This window comes from Hyperolius riggenbachi, chromosome 7 (genome assembly GCF_040937935.1).
Source record: "Hyperolius riggenbachi isolate aHypRig1 chromosome 7, aHypRig1.pri, whole genome shotgun sequence".
NCBI lineage: Eukaryota > Metazoa > Chordata > Amphibia > Anura > Hyperoliidae > Hyperolius > Hyperolius riggenbachi.
This window is the reverse complement of record NC_090652.1, coordinates 121,729,032-121,749,723: the sequence shown is the minus strand read 5'-3', so window position 1 is coordinate 121,749,723 and position 20,692 is coordinate 121,729,032. Positions and strand designations below refer to the sequence as shown.

Sequence of the window (20,692 nt, the reverse complement as noted above, 5' to 3'; positions counted from 1 at the left end):
ATGTTACGCTAGTTTCTTTTACTTTGCTTGCTGCTGCTTCATGATATGCTATTATATTCTTATTTCCTGATTCCCTGTAGCCAAGATGACTACTGAATGTACACCTTGTATCGCTGATTGATGCAAATACAACTCCTAAATGCTCTGAGCTTCTGAAGGGCTGTGTATCTGCTAAACAGCTGTAAGAACCTCCAACTGATTGAGATGCGTTATTATTGGTGCCGAAAGATTATTAAAATAAGACTTCAATCAATATTTACACGTTTCATTGTTTTTAACAGGTATTACATGTTGCCTGGCTCCTATGTTTGCAGATCACTTTTCCCTTATGATGCTGATTATTAAAAATATTTATTCCCAATTTATTTATGTGACAATTAACATTTTCTCCAAAACGTACTATAAGGCCTGGAACCCACTGCAAAACACTATCGCTAATCGCAAGCGCTAGCATTTTGTATGAGCAGTTTGTCAGCGGTTTCATGAGCGTGTTAGGAAGTGATTTTACAAAGTGTATCAATTTGCCAGCGATTGTGTAGCGATTAGCGTTTTAAAGTCTGATTGGTCCTTTCAATTAATTTTAATTTTGTTACAGTGTGTGGTAACGTTAAAACGCTAGCAAAATCGCTCCATGCAGGTTTTGATGAGCGCTTACGCCAGCGTTTATATACTTTACATTGAAGCGCAAATACTTCCAAAATTTTGCATGTCCTGCGTTTGCGATTTGAGGAATCGCAAACGCTCCAGAGGAAGTTGCCCCATCCATTTGCATTAGCTGAGCGTTTTGGCAAAACGCTAGCGTTCTGTAACGCTCCAAAAATGCTCTCAAAATCGCCCTTGTGGGTTCCAGCCCTAACAGATGAACGGTTTAAAGTGGAACTGAATTATTACACAGGACAGAAGGAAAGCAGAGAGAAATGCACCCGGTATGTATTTAGAGAGTTTAGCCTGCCTAATTATCCCTCATCTGTGACTAATCATATCTGTAATTTGATCACTCTCAGCTGTGTTAGCTCAGGAATCTCCTCTGCCAAGGCAGAGCGGCTAATTTGTAAACAAAGGATGTTAACGATATGTCTATTTCCATGAAAGCAGGAAGTAGACACACTACAGATTTATTGCAGGACTGCAATGCAATTTTGCAATACTGCAATGCAGCTGTAACAAAGAAATATTTTTCTATAAAGGTTATTATGTTGTTGCTTATCTTTTAGAGCAAAGAGGACTTTTGAGTTCAGGTCTGCTTTAAATACCTTCTAAGTGGCTAGATACTGTAATGGTTAAAGCGGACCCAAACCAAACATTTTTTTAATTCAAAATATTTAGTTGCACCACTCTGACACATACAAAGATAAATAAACACTCCTTCAAGCCTATGAGCATTTCAGTGCATGCTTTTCACCCTCCTCTTTTCATAACTAGGGTTATACAGGTGGCAGCCATTAGCAATTCCTCCTTTGCTGGACACCATGTACTCCACCAGTTTGCCGGATTCTGTCCCGGCAATATGAAAGGAAGGGAGGGGTTCCTCCAATAAATGTAAAATATTTTATATTTGTCATCATGCAGCTGAAAAAAGGCTGCTATTTATTATTATAATTTAGAAAATAGATTTTATTTCTGAAATATTGTATTTTTAATTTGGGTCCACTTTAAGGACCCTGCCTCTAGACCAGGGTTAAAATCTAGGCTCTTCTTGTTCAGTAAGCCAGCACCTGTTGTGCAGAGACTCCCTTACACTGCTGCTGCCTACTGAGTGCGCTCTAGTGGCTGCAGCTCAAGTGCTTTGAGTTCGCCTGGAGAAAAGCGCAACATAAATGTTATTTGTCTTGTTTTTGTCTAAGTCCTTCTCTGGGGAATAAGTACTACGTAGGGTAGGCTTTATGAATCACTGTCATGGGCCTTGCGGATATTTTCAACTTGCAAACATGATTTAATTGTTGTACTGAAATAAAATGAGCCCGTGCATGAACACAATCAACTCATTTGACTGCTTACCCATCCATAGATGGCTGCTTCACTGCTTACAAACATGGTTGTAGTATAACAATGTGCCTTGCAGACAACCAAACAATCACAATCAGGGCATCACATGGGCCAAGTAGTGACATCTCTCACTGTAGAGCTCAAGGGTCGTGGCACGGAAACCCACCAACAACACTATCTGTGTGGGGTTTATAATTTCTTTCTATGTTACTTGGTGTCCTCCAAACACTCTGGTTTCTTCCCACAGCCCACAAACATAAGGGTGCCATAACTGGATTCTCCCCAAACTAGCACGAAAATGTGGCTGGAAAATTAGACTTGCGATCATCTGTGATGGTCATTTAAGCTGTAAATTGGTCAGCATAGCCTGTGAAGTGCTGCATAATATGTCTCCACTATATAAATGCCCAAAATAAATAAACAGAGCCATCAGATATTTTTCAACCATAGTTTACTGCTTGGCAGCGGTATTTAATGTGCAATTTTCCTTGGGAAATTCTAGAGGACCCAGAATAGTCCCTGGCACGCAGTGCCCAGCCTTGGACGCAAAGTGATTCCTCTACACGACAAGAAGGGTTGCCACACTTAATCAGATTAAATAAGGAGTTCCCCATTTTTCTGCATTGCAGCTGTTCAAAAGGGAAAGCGGAGTACAAATTATAACCTTTAACTTGATAATTACAACATATTTAACAGGATAAGATGACCATGAGAATAGAATGAGCATAAAAATGTTCCTATGGTTTCATAATAGATGACAATTCAAGAGACTGGAAAATGGGTATAATGTGGTACTGTTGGTATTCACAGCTTTCCATAACTCCCCCTTAAATCAAACCAGCCTCTACTTTGGAAAATGGATATCAAGATGACAAATGCTATGTGCAGCATGATTGCTGAGAGCTGTGTGCACCATGAATGCCAAGAGCTGTGTGCACCATGTACGCTGGGAGCTGTGTGCACCATGTATGCTGGGAGCTGTGTGCACCATGTATGCTGGGAGCTGTGTGCACCATGTATGCTGGGAGCTGTGTTCACTATGAATGCCGGGAGCTGTGTGCACCATGAATGGTGGGAGCTGTGTTTACCATGAATGCTGGGAGCTGTGTGCACCATGAATGCTGGGAGCTGTGTGCACCATGAATGCTGGGAGCTGTGTGCACCATGAATGCTGGGAGCTGTGTGCACCATGAATGCCGGGAGCTGTGTGCATGATGAATGCCTGGAGCTGCGTTCAGCATAAATGCTGGAAGCTGTGTGCACCCTGAATGCCAAGAGCTGTGTGCACCATGAATCCCAAGAGCTGTGTGCACCATGAATCCCAAGAGCTGTGTGTACCATGAATCCCAAGAGCTGTGTGCACCATGAATGCTGGGAGCTGTGTGCATTTATGCTTAGAGCTGTATACACTATGAATGCTGGGAGCTGTGTGCACCATGAATGCCAAGAGCTGTGTGCACCATGTATGCTGGGAGCTGGGTGCACCATGTATGCTGGGAGATGTGTGCACCATGAATACCGGGAGCTGTGTGCACCATGTATGCTGGGAGCTGTGTTCACTATGAATACCGGGAGCTGTGTGCACCATGAATGGTGGGAGCTGTGTTTACCATGAATGCTGGGAGCTGTGTGCACCATGAATGCTGGGAGCTGTGTGCACCATGAATGCTGGGAGCTGTGTGCACCATGAATGCTGGGAGCTGTGTGCACCATGAATGCTGGGAGCTGTGTGCACCATGTATGCTGGGAGCTGTGTGCACCATGTATGCTGGGAGCTGTGTGCACCATGTATGCTGGGAGCTGTGTGCACCATGTATGCTGGGAGCTGTGTGCACCATGTATGCTGGGAGCTGTGTGCACCATGTACAGTATGCTGGGAGCTGTGTGCACCATGAATGCAGGGAGCTGTGTGCACCATGAATGCTGGGAGCTGTGTGCACCATGAATGCCGGGAGCTGTGTGCATGATGAATGCTGGGAGCTGTGTGCACCGTGAATGCTGGGAGCTGTGTGCACCATGAATGCTGGGAGCTGTGTGCACCATGAATGCCGGGAGCTGTGTGCACCATGAATGCCGGGAGCTGTGTGCATGATGAATGCCAAAAGCTGTTTGCATGATGAATACCGGGAGTTGCGTTCAGCATAAATGCTGGGAGCTGTGTGCACCCTGAATGCCAAGAGCTGTGTGCACCATGAATCCCAAGAGCTGTGTGCACCATGAATGCTGGGAGCTGTGTGCATTTATGCTTAGAGCTGTGTACACCATGAATGCTGGGAGCTGTGTGCACCATGAATGCTGGGAGCTGTGTGCATTTATGCTGGGAGCTGTGTACACCATGAATGCTGTAAACTGTGTGCACCATGAATGCTGGGAGCTGTGCGCACCATGAATGCCTGGAGCTGTGTGCACCATGAATACTGGGAGCTGTGTGCACCATGAATACCAGGAGCTGTGTGCACCATGAATACCGGGAGCTGTGTGCACCATGAATACTGGGAGCTGTGTGCACCATGAATGCTGTGAGCTGTGTGCACCATGAATGCCGGGAGCTGTGTGCACCATGAATGCAGGGAGCTGTGTGCACCATGAATGCTGGATCTTGAAGTTCTAAACAGGACAGTATATTGGATGTTAATTTTGTGACTACTTTTTGTAGAGAGTCTTCTGTTCTGCGAGACACGATCTTGAAGTTCTGGCTGGTGATTGAAGCTGATCCCCAGCTGACCTCCGTATGCAGGATGCCACCTAGATTTGTCTATAGGAGGGGTAAGTCCATTAGAGATCATTTAGTCCAGGCTGACATTGGTAGATCCAGAGGGCCCACACAAAGGTTTTTGGGTCCCCCCAGGGTGGGGACTTACCCCTGTGTACACTGCCAGCATTGCAACAGCATCATTAGGGGTTCAGCGATAAGCCATCCCCGTCAGGGTATGTCAATTCCTTTGAAAGATTACGCCACATGTGACACGAAAGGGGTTGTGTATTGTATAAAATGCCCATGTGGCTTGGCCTATGTGGGCCAGACCAAGAGAGATATTAAAACAAGGTTGAACGAGCATAGGAGCAACATACAGAACCCTAATAAACCTAAATCTAAGAGTGGGGAGGAAGACAGTAATCGCGAATCTCCCTTAGCGAGACATTTTAAAGAATTTAATCATAGTGTGACTCAGCTTAGATGGCTCATTTTAGAGGTGGTGCGTTTCCCTGAGGGTTGTGACCATAGAACCATTTTACTTAGACGAGAGGCCTGGTGGATGGAGAAGCTGGGGACACAGTCACCTTATGGCCTTAACGAAGACTTCAGTCTCAGATGCTTTCTATAGATGTTCTCCATTTATGTGTATGCTGCTCTCTAGCCCTAGAATGGTTAATGTATGCTTAAGATAGTGCCCGCCCCCCAATTAATTGGGTGTGGCGTGTCAATTTGTGTCTATATATTTCATAGTGGTTTTACCAGATGATTGAGAACTTGAGAAAGGGCCTCTGCCCGAAAAGTTGTGCCTTGAGTGTGCTATATCACCGCTAATGAATGCAATAAATATCAGTTGAATCATCCATGGAGGGTCGAGTCCTATGTGGATTGCATGATTGATTGGAGCTGTGTGCAGCATGAATGTTGGGAGCTGTGTGCACCATGAACGCTGGGAGCTGTGCGCACCACGAATGCTGGGAGCCGTGTGCACCATGAATGCCGGGAGCTGTGTGCACCATGAATGCCGGGAGCTGTGTGCATCATGAATGCCGGGAGCTGTGTGCACCATGAATGCCGGGAGCTGTGTGCACCATGAATGCCTGGAGCTGTGTTCACTATAAATGCTGGGAGCTGTGTGCACAATGAATGCCGGGAGCTGTGTGCACCATGAATGCTGGGAGCTGTGTGCGCCATGAATGCTAGAAGCTGTGTGCACCATGACTGCTGGGAGCTGTGTGCACCATGACTGCTGGGAGCTGTGTGCACCATGACTGCTGGAAGCTGTGTGCACCATGACTGCTGGAAGCTGTGTGCACCATGACTGCTGGGAGCTGTGTGCACCATGACTGCTGGGAGCTGTGTGCACCATGACTGCTGGGAGCTGTGTGCACCATGAATGCTGGGAGCTGTGTGCACCATGAATGCTGGGAGCTGTGTGCACCATGAATGCTGGGAGCTGTGTGCACCATGAATGCTGGGAGCTGTGTGCACCAAGAATGCTTGGAGCTGTGTGCACCATGAATGCCGGGAGCTGTGTGCATCATGAATGCCGGGAGCTGTGTGCATCATGAATGCTGGGAGCTGTGTGCACCATGAATGCTGGGAGCTGTGTGTACCATGAATGCTGGGAGCTGTGTGTACCATGAATGCTGGGAGCTGTGTGCATCATGAATGCCTGGAGGTGTGTTCAGCATAAATGATGGGAGCTGTGTGCACCATGAATGCTGGGAGCTGTGTGCACCATGTATGCTGGGAGCTGTGTGCACCATGAATCCCAAGAGCTGTGTGCACCATGAATCCCAAGAGCTGTGTGCACCATAAATGCCAAGAGCTGTGTGCACCATAAATGCCAAGAGCTGTGTGCACCATGAATACCAAGAGCTGTGTGCACCATGAATGCCGGGGGCTGTGTGCACCATGAATGGCGGGGGCTGTGTGCACCATGAATGGCGGGGGCTGTGTGCACCATGAATGGCGGGGGCTGTGTGCACCATGAATGCCGGGGGCTGTGTGCACCATGAACGCTGGGAGCTATGTGCACCATGAACGCTGGGAGCGGTGTGCACCATGAATGCTGGGAGCTGTGTGCACCATGAATGCTGGGAGCTGTGTGCATCATGAATGCCGGGAGCTGTGTGCATCATGAATGCAGGGAGCTGTGTGCACCATGAACGCTGGGAGCTGTGTGCACCATGAATGCTGGGAGCTGTGTGCACCATGAATGTTGGGAGCTGTGTGCATTTATGCTGGGTGCTGTGTACACCATGAATGCTGGGAGCTGTGTGCACCATGAATGCTGGGAGTTGTGTGCATTTATGCTGGGAGCTGTGTACACCATGAATACTGCGAACTGTGTGCACCATGAATGCTGGGAGCCGTGCGCACCATGAATGCTGGGAGCCGTGCGCACCATGAATGCTGGGAGCCGTGTGCTCCATGAATGGTGGAAGCTGTGTGCACCATGAATGCTGGGAGCTGTGTGCACCATGAATGCCAGGAGCTGTGTGCATCATGAATGCCAGGAGCTGTGTGCATCATGAATGCCAGGAGCTGTGTGCACCATGACTGCTGGGAGCTGTGTGCACCATGACTGCTGGGAACTCTGTGCACCATGACTGCTGGGAGCTGTGTGCACCATAAATGCTGGGAGCTGTGTGCACCAAGAATGCTGGGAGCTGTGTGCACCATGAATGCTGGGAGCTGTGTGCATCATGAATGCCGGGAGCTGTGTGCATCATGAATGCCGGGAGCTGTGTGCACCATGAATGCTGTGAGCTGTGTGCACCATGAATGCTGGGAGCTGTGTGCACCATGAATGCTGGGAGCTGTGTGCATCATGAATGCCTGGAGTTGTGTTCAGCATAAATGCTGGGAGCTGTGTGCACCATGAATGCTGGGAGCTGTGTGCACCATGTATGCTGGGAGCTGTGTGCACCATGAATGCTGGGAGCTGTGTGCACCATAAATGCCTGGACTGTATTCACCATAAATGCTGGGAGCTGTGTGCACCATGAATGCTGGGAGCTGTGTGCACCATGAATGCTGGGAGCTGTTTGCACCATGAATGCCTGGAGCTGTGTTCAGCATTAATGCTGGGAGCTGTGTGCACCATGAATGCTGGGAGCTGTGTGCACCATGTATGCTGGGAGCTGTGTGCACCATGAATCCCAAGAGCTGTGTGCACCATGAATGCCAAGAGCTGTGTGCACCATGAATGCCAAGAGCTGTGTGCACCATGAATACCAAGAGCTGTGTGCACCATGAATACCAAAAGCTGCGTGCACCATAAATACCAAGACCTGCGTGCACCATAAATACCAAGAGCTGTGTGCACCATGAATGCCAAGAGCTGTGGGCACCATGAATGCCAAGAGCTGTGTGCACCATGAATGCTGGGAGCTGTGTGCACCATGAATGCTGGGAGCTGTGTGCACCATGTATGCTGGGAGCTGTGTGCACCATGAATCCCAAGAGCTGTGTGCACCATGAATGCCAAGAGCTGTGGGCACCATGAATGCCAAGAGCTGTGTGCACCATGAATGCTGGGAGCTGTGTGCACCATGAATGCTGGGAGCTGTGTGCACCATGTATGCTGGGAGCTGTGTGCACCATGAATCCCAAGAGCTGTGTGCACCATGAATGCCAAGAGCTGTGTGCACCATAAATGCCAAGAGCTGTGTGCACCATGAATATCAAGAGCTGCGTGCACCATAAATACCAAGAGCTGTGTGCACCATGAATGCCGGGAGCTGTGTGCACCATGAATGCCGGGAGCTGTGTGCACCATGAATGCCGGGAGCTGTGTGCACCATGAATGTCAGTATTGTAAGATAAAATTAGCTCAATATTACTAGAGTAGTTATACTCACAAAGATGAGTAGCAGAACCTGCAACCACTATATATCACTTACAGGGAAAACCCCACCCGCTCGGTACTCCAGGTCCTGCCGGAACTGGGTGGTCGCTCTCCTGGGGTCCTTACTCGCTCTGAATGGCACCACACTAGTGGGAAGTGTGGAGGCGGCCAAAAATAAATATTTCTTTTAGTATATGTTATAAAGACATAAATAAATGCACAAGGTATCTTACCTCTCCAGATGAACCAACCCAGAAAAACAAGGGTTTAGATCAGGTAAGGTTTATTCAAGCGCTTCCTCTGGTCAATAACGTGCCTGAAGGAACTCAGTTTGAAGTCTTGGTGCCCAGGCGGCATACGTAATTCCATAAAGTCCTTTATTGACCTGAGGAAGTGGGCAGAGACTCGAGAACCGCTTGCCTTTTTTAATTGTGCTCCAATAAACCTCACCTGATCTAAACCGTTTTTTTATGGTTTGGTTTATCTGGAGACGTAAGAAACCTCATGCATGTCTTTATAATGTATATTCCGAGAGATGTTTATTTTTGGGAACCTCCACCATTCTTCATTTTAATTGAATAAGTATATATGCATACTCAATTTAAGAAGCAGAATGCAGCTATGGTAAAACTAGACTCCTAGAGTGCGGTTGGTGGAGTGTACAGGCAAATAATAGACCAGCTCAAAGACTTCCAGTAGTTGGACATAATAATGATTTATTAACCATTTGTCACAACATGAAAGGAGCAGTGACTTTTTGCTGCAACTTTTTCAGGAGTTCAGGAATATATTCCTTCAGCTACTCATGTGTCAGAGTTCGGAAAAGGCTGTTTGCCTTGTAAGAAGCAAATGTACTTATGTTTTGTTAAACCAGCTATGCCTGTTTGCTCTGACATATTCGGGAACATGTAACCTTATGCAAATAGTAATGCAACTCCTGCGGTGACATTAAAGCTGTGGGGTAATGCCGTATTTGTCAGACACCTGCCTATGTATGACCAGTTGTGGGTAAAGCTATCACAGATATCTTGTAGGCCTTTCTGAATACAGTAGTGCATTTAGTATAGAGAGCTAAAATGTTATTAAAGTAAACCAAATGGTGGCGAAAAAAACAAAAGTCAGATACTTACCTAGCCTACTGCGCAGGCATGGCCAAACTCGTGCAGACGCAGTACTCTTATGTTCAGAGGGTCTGTGTGCCACAACAACGGGGTCGAGGAGGACATAGGAAGATATTTTTAAACTTTGTAAAGTGCTAACATATTATGCAGCACTATACAATAGAAATGGAGACATTACAACGTTTAACAATGTTACACAGGGACATTATAGCCTTCAAGAATGGAACACAAATTTGTGTAGGGATATAAATATATCAGACATGTCCATATGGTGGTGGAGCAGAGCACACAGGGAGGAGGGCCCTGCCAAATCGAGGTATTTTTGGCATCTGCACTCCACTGTGTAGAGCCTGACTTTGGCGTCGCCATTGACCGTAATGTTAATTATGGCAATGTGGCACATAGTTCACAGGGGGGATTTCTCATAAAGTAACTGTGATTCAGGTGCTGGCATTAGCCAGACCCCTATTTACAAACAATTGAAGATATTATTAAACTTTATAAAGTGCTAACATATTATGCAGCACTGCGCAACATGGCAGGTGGTTATAACACTATTGCTATAGCTGGACCCCGAATTACTCCTCCCTCCGAGTTACTGCGACTCGAAGGGGGAGTAGTATTCAGCATTGCCAGGAATTTGAGCAGCAGCACGGTGAGCCCTCATTTGGCCCACCCTGTGCCCAACTCACAGGTGGCGAAATAAATGTAAGCCTGTACAATAGATAGGGGAAACATTACAATTTTAAACAATCGTATTCAGGGACATTATAGCGTTCAACAATGGTACACAAAATAGTTTAGGGATATAAAGCAGATCAGTCCATATGGTGGCAGAGAAGAGCACATAGGGAGGACGGTCCTGCCAAATCAAGGTAAGTATTCTCAGCGCCTGCACGCCACTGTGTAGAGCCTGACTTTGGTGCTGCCATAGACCGTAATGATAATTTTGGCTATAGCGGTGCAGGGGGGATTTCTCATAAAATAACTGTAATTCAGGTGCTGGCCCCCCGAATAGCGTGTGTTAAGGGACAAACTAGGTAATCAGTTGGGGAATATACTTGCTATACACCCCTGCCTAGCACAGGGAGAACAGTCTCTCAGCTTCTCCCCGCACCCGCAGGAAACCTACGTACACCTGACAAATAGAATTACAATTTAAGGGCAGTCTGCACACCGCTGTTTAAGGGAACCTGAGGTTAGAGTCATAAGGAGGCTGCCATATGTATTTCTTTTTAAACAATGCAAGTTGCCTTCCTATACTGCTGATCCTCTGCTTCTAATACGTTTAGCCATAGATCCTGAACAAGCATGCAGATCAGGTGCTCTGATTGAAGTGTGACTAGATTAGCTGCACGCATGCTTCAGAGTTGTAAATCAGACACTACTGATGCCGGAAGATAAACAGGATTGCAATTACAATGCAAGTTGCCTGGCTATACTGCTGATCGTCTGCCTCTAATACTTTTATCCATAGACCCTGAACAAGCATGCAGATCAGGTGCTCTGATTGAAGTGTGACTACTTTAGCTGCACGCATGCTTCAGGGTTGTAATTCAGACACTACTGATGCCGGAAGATAAACAGGACTGCCAGGCAACTGGTATTGTTTATAAGGAAACAAATATGGCAGTCGCCATATTACTCTCGCCTCAGGTTCCCTTTAATGGGCAAGTAGTTGTAAACAGATATACTACCTTTTCTAATCCTTTTAGCAGCGGATTAAAGCAAACCTTAAGCGGAAAAAAAAGCTTATGATATAATAATGAATTATATGTGTAGTATGGATCATGAATAACAATAATATTTTTATAGCGCTTTTCTCCCTTGGGACTCAAAGCACTGTCACCCTGCATTTTGCAGTCTCAAAGGCTCGGCATGAATAGAACATTAGTAACAAAGAAAAGAGTATCTTATTTTTATTTTCAGTTATATAGCTTTTTTCTTATAACACTGCATCATTCTGTCATATCTGCAAATTACAAACCACACTCTGGCCCATATTTCCATTACTTTTCAACTGAAAAAGTACCAACAAGTTGGTGGAAAAGTACTAACAAAATTAATTTGAGTATTTTCTTGCTTTCTGGTGGCTTAAAAGGCATTTTATTAAAAAGTTTAAACATATCACCTTGGAGAAAACTCAGGAGAAAAAGTTAATTGCATACGGTCCAGAGTGTGCTTTGTAGAAAATAGAGCAGAGCTAATGACCTTTTAAACTTTCCTGCAGCTTTTCTCAAGCTGTCTCTCACTGTTTTTTGTTTGTTTAAAGCGGTATAAAACCCTGACATAATATTCAATAAAAACATGTTTTCCCACTTTTTATATGCCATACGGTTATCAGATTTGCTTTTGTGCATAAATATTATTATTCATTTAGAAATTACAAGTTTCCAAAGTACACTTTTTTGCTTTGAGAGCTGACTTTGCATTTTATTCATTTATTATTTCTGTCTGTGTTTAGGAGAGTCTGCAGTGACATTTCTCACTTGATACAATTAAACACAAGATAACATTATGTCTACTTTGAATGCGTACAGCATTGAGCTTTTCTATCCTGTGTTTAACCCTTTGATTGCTGTTCTAGTAAAAAAAAAATGCTGGTAGTATATAATATGCTGTAAATACTGTTTTAGAGCAAAGAAGAATTGCTGGGTTTCATTTCGTTTTAAGTGCTTCAGAAAAAAGGACTGTCTTCGACCCAAGTTGGGTGGAAGAGCTCAGAGAAGCTCTTTTGCATAGATGATAACTGAAGTTTCTCAACTCTTCCTGTACTGGAAAACAATATGAGACTCTTTTCTTTGCTACAAATGTTCTATTTCGTAGCTGTACTACACATACAATCCATTATCTCATAAGGTTTTTTTTTTCACTTCAGGTTTGCTTTCATATATTATACCTGCAGTAGTGATTGAGAGCAATGTCAGATTTTAGCTGACATAAGTAACATAGCAGAGTATGGATTTGGCTTGGCATCTGCAGGCCGATGCTCTCCCTTAGTAAGGGCTTGTTATTACTACAATTATTATTCACGGAAGAGGAGATAACTTTATCTACAGCTTGACTTTTTTTTACTAAATAAAATCTATTAAAAATGTATACTTAGCACAGAAAAAAAATCTGGATTTAAAAACATATTACTAAAAACCATGCATAGTAAAAATAATATTGCACTAAAATAACACTATAAAATACACCTGCCAGTTTTTATCACAATCATCAAGTCTTCATAATCAGTGTTGCTTCAGCAAGGCAAGGTGGATTACTCCCCCACCTACTTTAAACTCCTCGGATTTATGCGCCAGGTCCTCACACATGTCATATTGCTTATGGTTGGTGCATGAGATCAGATAACTACTGAGGAAAATCCTAGGAACAGATGTGAGCTTACACGAACCAATAAAAGGACTAGCATGCTGGACCCCCGAGCAAGTTTATGTGGCCGCTGTGTGGTCTTATTGTAACTGAGCTCAATGTCTTTCCATGGGCTAAAAGTGATTTGTTCAAACTGCGATATCCATGAGGAACACTACTTACCCAAGATGGAGACCTTGCTAAGGAACTCTTCATACATTTTCCTTTTCCTCAGTGTGGAGCCCTGTGGTGCATAAAAAAAGATTGTCATATAGACTGTTGATTCCACACAAACATTTTACAATCATTTTCAGTTTATAAAACTTTCTCAACAGCATGTTACAATATCATGCCAGGAACTCATCTTGGCTATCGCCTCAAGGTCCTCCACCCCTTTCAATGAAGAAACCCTCCTTCCTGTCTACCAAAACCCTCCTATTCCCCAAACTGCTAATAAAGATCCTGTCTGCTCCCTGAAGTGATTGTGGAGGTTGCCCGCCACTTCAGCTCCACCTCTCTCAATGATTTCTGAAGAGAATAGGAGGAAGTGCAAGTGCAGCCACATGGGGCTCTAATGAAAAATAAAACACAATGTAATCCAATGTAAAGCATTATTGAAGGGACACTTTAGTGTAAATAACTTGATTCGAAAAAATAGCTTATTAGTTTAAAATATTCATTTTTAAATGATTTAGTCAGTGTTTTCCCGTTAAAAAATCTTACCTCATCCCCCCACCCTTCCTCCCTCTGAAATCAGTTGATCTCCTAGAGTGCTCTGGAGAACAAGGGCAATTGACATCAATTCCAAGGCAGAACATCACTTAGGAGGCGGGGCTACATACTAATATCCTGCCATATAAAAAGTGTTGCTGACACTGAAATCAGAATAACCAAGTTAGAAATGTATGATATATGATGAGACAGACATGTGTATGTACAGTGCCAAGCATACACAAAACTAGGCTGTGTTCCTTTTTTTCTGACTGAAAGAGTTAAACTTTTAGGTATGCAAGTGACAGTTTCTCTCTAGTCGGGATCCAGTCGGACTATAGCGTAATTCTCACCAATAAGGAATTACAGCCATAAATGTATATTTCTGGCAAAGAACAGCTTTTGAGTGCAGGGGATAGCTAAAAAAGGTCAGTCAGACACAGAAAGACAGTGTCATTGCGCAGAGACAATAAACATTAAATATACATTTTTTAGGTAATTCGGGGGGGGTCATTTCATTTCATTTCATTTCTAGAAAAGGGTCATTTTTAGGAGTAGGAGAATAGATACAACTGTTTATCTCATCATTTCATTTTCACCTCAGGCCCACTTTAACAAGACTATTTTTTTGCCACAAATCTAAAAGTAAATGTGGAATATTGACTTCAATGAATTAGAATAAAAAAGGAAAACGTCCGGTGGAAAAAAAGGCATAAAACAAATGTTCTAAATCTGGGTAATTCTTATGAATAGAATACAGTAGCTTGTAAATATGTATACCTTACTGAATGCCATTGATACTTTTTATAAAACCAAATGGATGCTAATCAGATCTGCTTCCTGCCCTGCATATTTTGCCTCTATTGTTTCAGGCAATACTACATAAAGCAATGTTCAAAGTACCATATCCCATCGCAACAAATCAGGACAACAGAATACCCATGCAGCTCGGAGTGACCCAAAACTACTAGGAAAGTCTAGGGGACAAAAACAGAACAAATGGCCCTCCTATGTAAAAGCCAGAGCTCAGTTTAGTTTGCCTTTTTAAAGGACCTCTGTTGCAAAAATTTTAAATACATGTAAACATATACAAAGGAAGGTCCTCAAAAATGATTTTCAGGTACTTGGAGATAAACTTAAAGCACGGACCTCCAAGGTGGTGTTCTCTGAAATACTGCCAGTGCCACGTGCTACATCTGAGAGACAGAGGTAGCTTAGGGAACCCATCCTTCCTACATCAAAGTGGCTGAGAAATTGGTGTAGGAAGGAAGGGATTGGGTTCCTGGAGAACTGGGCAGACTTTGCAGTCGGCTACAGGTTCTACAGCAGGGATGGGCTGCACCTTAATGGGGAGGGTGCAGCTGCATTGGGGGAGAAGATGGCTAAATGGTTGGAGGAGATTTTAAACTAGGATCTGGGGGGAGGCGGGAGGATAAAGTCTCAATATGTAGACAAGATACGGTAAAAAGACAGTGGGAGCTTAACTTTATGGGGGGTGGAGAGGGTGGTGGGGACAGTGTACAGATTAAGGAGGTTGGTAAAACTTCAAGTAGCCCATTTCATGTAAAAAAAATTGGTAAATCTGGTGGTAAAAATATAAAGTGCATGGTAACTAATGCTCGGAGCCTTGCAAATAAAATAGACGAACTAGAGTTCATTCTGAATGACAAAGGCTATGACATTGTGGGAATAACCGAGACATGGATGGATGAAAGCCATGACTGGATAGCTAATATAAAAGGATACAATGTGTTTAGGAGGGATAGAACAGGGAAAAAAGGTGGAGGGGTTTGTCTCTTTGTTAAGAATTATTTTACAGCTGTCCTCAACGATGAGATGGAGGAAGATTGCGAAGATGTGGAGTCCATTTGGGTAAATATTCATGGTGGAAATAAAAGTTGCCAATTGCTTATTGGGGTATGCTACAGACCACCTCATATTGATGAAGCTGCAGAACTGCGATTACTACAGCAGATTGAAAAAGCTGCAAGTAAAAATTAGGTCATAGTTATGGCCGACTTCAACTTTCCAGACATTGACTGGGGTATTGAGGCTACCCATTCTGGTAAAAGCCGCAGATTTCTGGCATCACTACAGAACAATTATTTGACTCAAATCGTGATGGAACCAACTAGGGGGAATGCGTTACTGGATCTGTTCATTTCTAATAGACCAGATAATGTATCAAATGTGCAGGTTCAAGAACATTTGGGAAATAGTGATCACAACATGATAACGTTTGATCTGGTGACTGATAGGCCACGGGGCAACGGGACCACTAAAACTATGAATTTTAGAAAAGCAAAGTTTAATCAAATTAGGCAGGCACTAAGTTTGGTGAACTGGGATAATGTACTACAAGGGGAGGACACTGAAGGGAAATGGCAAGCTTTTAAACTTATTCTCAATCAATATTGTAGTATGTATATCCCATATGGAAATAAAATGTCTAGGAATAAAAAAAGGCCTCTATGGATGAATAGAAAGGTTAGGGATAAAATGAAGAGGAAAAAGAATGCCTATAAGGTCCTAAAACAGGAGGGGACCGAGGCTGCACTAAGCAATTATAAGGAGTGCAATAAAAATTGTAAAAAATAAATTAGGCTGGCAAAGATTGAAGCTGAAAATCAAATCGCTAGGGATATCAAATCTAACCCAAAAAAGTTTTACAAGTACATCAACTCTAAAAAAAAAAAGGTTGACTGTATAGGACTCCTAAAGGATGAGGGTGGGAACTCAATGGTGGATGACCAAGGTAAGGCAGAGTTATTAAATGCTTTCTTTGCTTCTGTCTTCACAAAGGAAACAGCACTGTTGCAAATTACAGCGGCAGAAGAGTCTCAATCTTCTAACTGTAATATTAAATACTTAACGCAGGAAGAAGTGAAGGCAAGACTAAATAAATTAAAAATAGACAAGGCACCTGGCCCGGATGGCATGCATCCTCGGGTCCTAAGGGAATTAAGTTCAGTTATAGATAAACCCCTTTATCTTATCTTTTGTGACTCTCTTTCAACTGGCAGAGTCCCAGTGGATTGGCGTACAGCCCACGTTTTCCCATTATTTAAGAAGGGCAAAAAATCAGATCCAGGAAATTATAGACCTGTAAGCTTAACATCAGTTGTATGCAAACTATTTGAGGGGTTACTAAGAGATACTATACATGACTTCATAGTAGAAAATAATCTTATTTCTCAGCATCAACATGGGTTTACTAAAGACAGGTCCTGTTTGACTAACATGCTCAGCTTTTATGAGGTAGTGAATGCTAATATGGATATTGGGAATGCTATAGATGTGATATACTTGGACTTTGCAAAGGCCTTCGACACTGTTCCCCACAAAAGTCTGGTGCAAAAGTTGAGGATGCAAGGACTGGGGAAGAGTCTGTGTGCATGGATAGGGAACTGGCTAATGGACAGAAAACAAAGAGTTGTGGTCAATGGATCGTACTCAAAATGTGAGACTGTTAGCAGTGGGGTCCCACAGGGGTCTGTACTGGGTCCAGTGCTCTTCAATTTATTTATTAAAGTGAACCTCTGGACTAAAAATCAACTCAGCAGCACTGAAAAGGCTTTGTGTTTCTTTAACAGTTTCACGACATCAGAACTTTGTTTCTCTTATACAAGCCTCATTTGTAGCTGCACAGAAGAAAACTGCCCGGCCTTTTTTCCCCTGATGCTGTGCAAAGAATGATGGGATTTCTGATTTTGTTGTTCTCGTTCTGCTGTTTTGGTGCAATTTTTTTTTTTACATTTTGAATTTGACATTTGAAGCCTAGCGTGTGCAGCTGGGAGGGGTAATCAGGACACAGGATAGTTGGAACTGTGTCTCCTGCTCCTTGTCACCTCATTTCAACCAAAAAGATGGCTGCCCCCATGACAAAGATGGCAGCCCCCATGAATCACAAACATTTGCCTGTTCTTTTAAAACAGGGTGGGTAAAACATTATATTACCTATCTATTCTAATTAACATAACGAATGTAACTTAATGACAGTATGTTTGTTTAGGCTGAAGTTCCCCTTTAATGACCTAGTAGATGCAGTAGTGAGCAATGTTGCTATTTTTGCAGATGATACAAAATTGTGCAGAATCATCAACTCTCAGGAAGATAGAGTCATATTGCAACAGGATCTGGATAGGCCACAGGAAGTCGTTTTGGCAAACTCTATACCTGCATTTAAAGGGGGCTTAGATGCTTTCCTTGCGTTGAAAGACATCAATGGCTACAATTACTAGGTAATGCCTAATGATGTTGATCCAGGGATTTTATCAGATTGCCATCTGGAGTCGGGAAGGAATTTTTCCCTTTTGGGGCTAATTGGACCATGACTTGTAAGGGTTTTTTCGCCTTCCTCTGGATCAACAGGGATATGTGAGGGAGCAGGCTGGTGTTGTACTTTGTACTCTTTGAACTCGATGGACGTATGTCTTTTTTCAACAAAAATAACTATGTAACTATGTAAGAAATACGTTTCTTCCAGAGTAAAATGAGCCATAAATTACTTTTCTCCTATGTTGCTGTCATTTTTGCACTCCCTTCACTGGCTACCTATAGAATGGAGGTTCCTATTCAATCAAGATCGGCCTACTGACATTTAAATCCCTGAATAATCTGAGCTCTGGATACATGAAAGATATGTTGCAGCTGCGTAGCAATCCCCGCATTCTCAGATCCACAGGTTCTAATAATCTAGTCATACCCAGAGTCCACTTGGAAACTTTTCGTCCCAGAGCCTTCTGTCATGCTGCCCCTACGTTTTGGAACTCCTTACCTCAACAGATCAGGACAGCTCCATCCCTGGACGTGTTTAAATCCAGACTGAAAACCCACCTGTTCTGTTTGGCATTTGCAGAAATATAACTTTTGTTGTGTGAATACAGTACTTCATCCTACTACCAATTACTGAATCTGAGAGAGCCTAAGCGCTTTGAGTCCTATGGGAGAAAAGCGCTATAGAAATGCTATTGTATTGTATTTACAGTAGGTAGTAGAAATCTGACATTACCAACAGATTTTGGACTAGCCCATCTTCTCATGTGGGGTTCTCAGGGTTTTCTTTATTTTTAAAAGCACTTGGTGAATAGCAGTTGCTCAGTCCAACTGCCAAAAAAGTGAACGGTGAGCAGGGAGGCTGGCCAGCATCTTTATATAAATCTTTTTCAGCAACTGTCTTTATAAAGAGTAAAGGCCATACTGAGAATCCCCCATGAAGAGATGGACTAACCCAAAACCTACTGGTAATGTCAGATTTCTACTCATTGCTGTAAGTGAGAGCAACATAGAAGAAAAGTAATTTATGTCTCATTTTACTTTGGAAGAAATGTACTTCTTATTTGTCTGTGGTTTAAATTTTAATTTTTTTGCGACAGTTCCTCACTTAACTACCGCCTAACGCCGATAGGCGTTGGCAGGTCGAAGTGGTGTTACCATGGAAACGGCCACTCGTTCACGCTGCCGTTCCATGTCAGTTCACGGAGGGTGTCTACGTGAACTGCCTGCAAGCCTCCGATTGCGGCTCGCAGGCTAAATGTAAACACGCGGGGAAGAAATCCCCTGTGTTTACATCATACGGCGCTGCTGAGCAGCAGCGCCGTAAAGGAGATTGGCGATCTCCGGCCTCTGATTGGCTGGGGATCGCCGGCATCTGATAGGCTGAAGCCTATCCTAGGCGGCACAGGACGGATATCCATCCTGCGCAGCCCATAGCCTGCAGGAGACGGAGGGAAGGGCAGAGAGGGCGGAAATCGCTGCGGAGGGGGGCTTTGAGGACCCCCCCCCCGCTAAGCAGAAATAGCCGGCGGCGATCAGACCCCCCCCCCAGCAGGACATCGGGAAAAAAGGGGGGAAGTCTGGTCGCCCAGGCTCAATCCTGATCGGTGCTGCGGGCTGGAGAGCCCAGGCAGCACCGATCATGGGAAAATCCCTTGGTCCTTAAGTGGTTAAAACTGAAGGTATTTGCTATAATTCAGCTTTAAGTTAGTGTATCACAATGTATCACTACTGAATATGCAAATGATCTCTTTATGCTTCTGAAGCCAGGCTTACATCCAGAACCGCTTGTGTATAGCAATATAGCTTATAGAGTAGAATAAAGAGATAATTTGCATATTCAGTAGTGATGCATTGTGGGAGACGACAATCACTCACTTAAAACTGAATTATAACAAATAACTTCTGTTTTAAGAAGGCAAACTACGCTGAACGAATCAGAAATGATTATTCACAGGCTAAATTAATGGCTGCATAGGAGTATTGCTCTCTAACCATTGTATATATGAGTCCCAGTTTGTCTTAGAACAGCAAATCCTAGCCCAGAAGCATGTATATTAAACTGGGCTTTGTAGTGAAGATACTGGTCACTGTCTGGGCACATGAGCCAAGTGACCCGACCAGAAATTGGGCAGGAATGCTTTTACATTGTAAGTAGCTTATAAGAACTGAATCTCTGAGTAACCCCCTTGCTAAGCCTTTCAAAACTCCTTCAGGGCAGAACAAGCATCAATGTATCATTATGCAGTGCTGACGAGATGGCTTACCCGAGCATAAAGGTGACATCTCTATAATACAAGCAATTCTAATTAACCACCAGATAACATATTATTAAATTCTCATAAAAGCAGCAATAAATAATACGCAACAGGCAGTTGTCTTGCCAATTATCTTCAATAAGGGCCCGTTTCCACTAGTACAGAATTAGCTGCATTTCCCCACATGACAGTCGGACGGAGAAACGCTGCCTATTGAATCAATGGGCTTGCCGTCCGAATTGCATGTGGGTGCGATTTGGATAGCATGTTGCAGTTGCAGTGCATGGAACGGCTATAGCGATTCAGCAGTGGCTTTGCAGAAGCACAGGTGCCACATCCGATTCAGAAATAGATGCGGCACCCCAGTGGAAACCAGCCCTAAGCTTGGATTGTCCTTGTAGGGAATTACCTTACCTCAGGTGTGGCGAATTGGTAG

At 43.8% G+C, this 20,692-nt stretch overlaps 1 protein-coding gene across 2 annotated transcripts in view; it reads right to left on the bottom strand.

Moving 5' to 3' along the window:
• The window catches only part of PRKAR1B (protein kinase cAMP-dependent type I regulatory subunit beta), a 341,670-nt gene that overhangs the window by 52,415 nt on the left and 268,563 nt on the right, over window positions 1-20,692 (bottom strand). For both annotated transcript variants that reach the window (XM_068244605.1, XM_068244606.1), the window contains one exon: window positions 13,196-13,256. In XM_068244605.1, coding sequence (XP_068100706.1) covers window positions 13,196-13,256 — 61 coding nt within the window. The remainder of the gene's footprint in view (window positions 1-13,195; window positions 13,257-20,692) is intronic.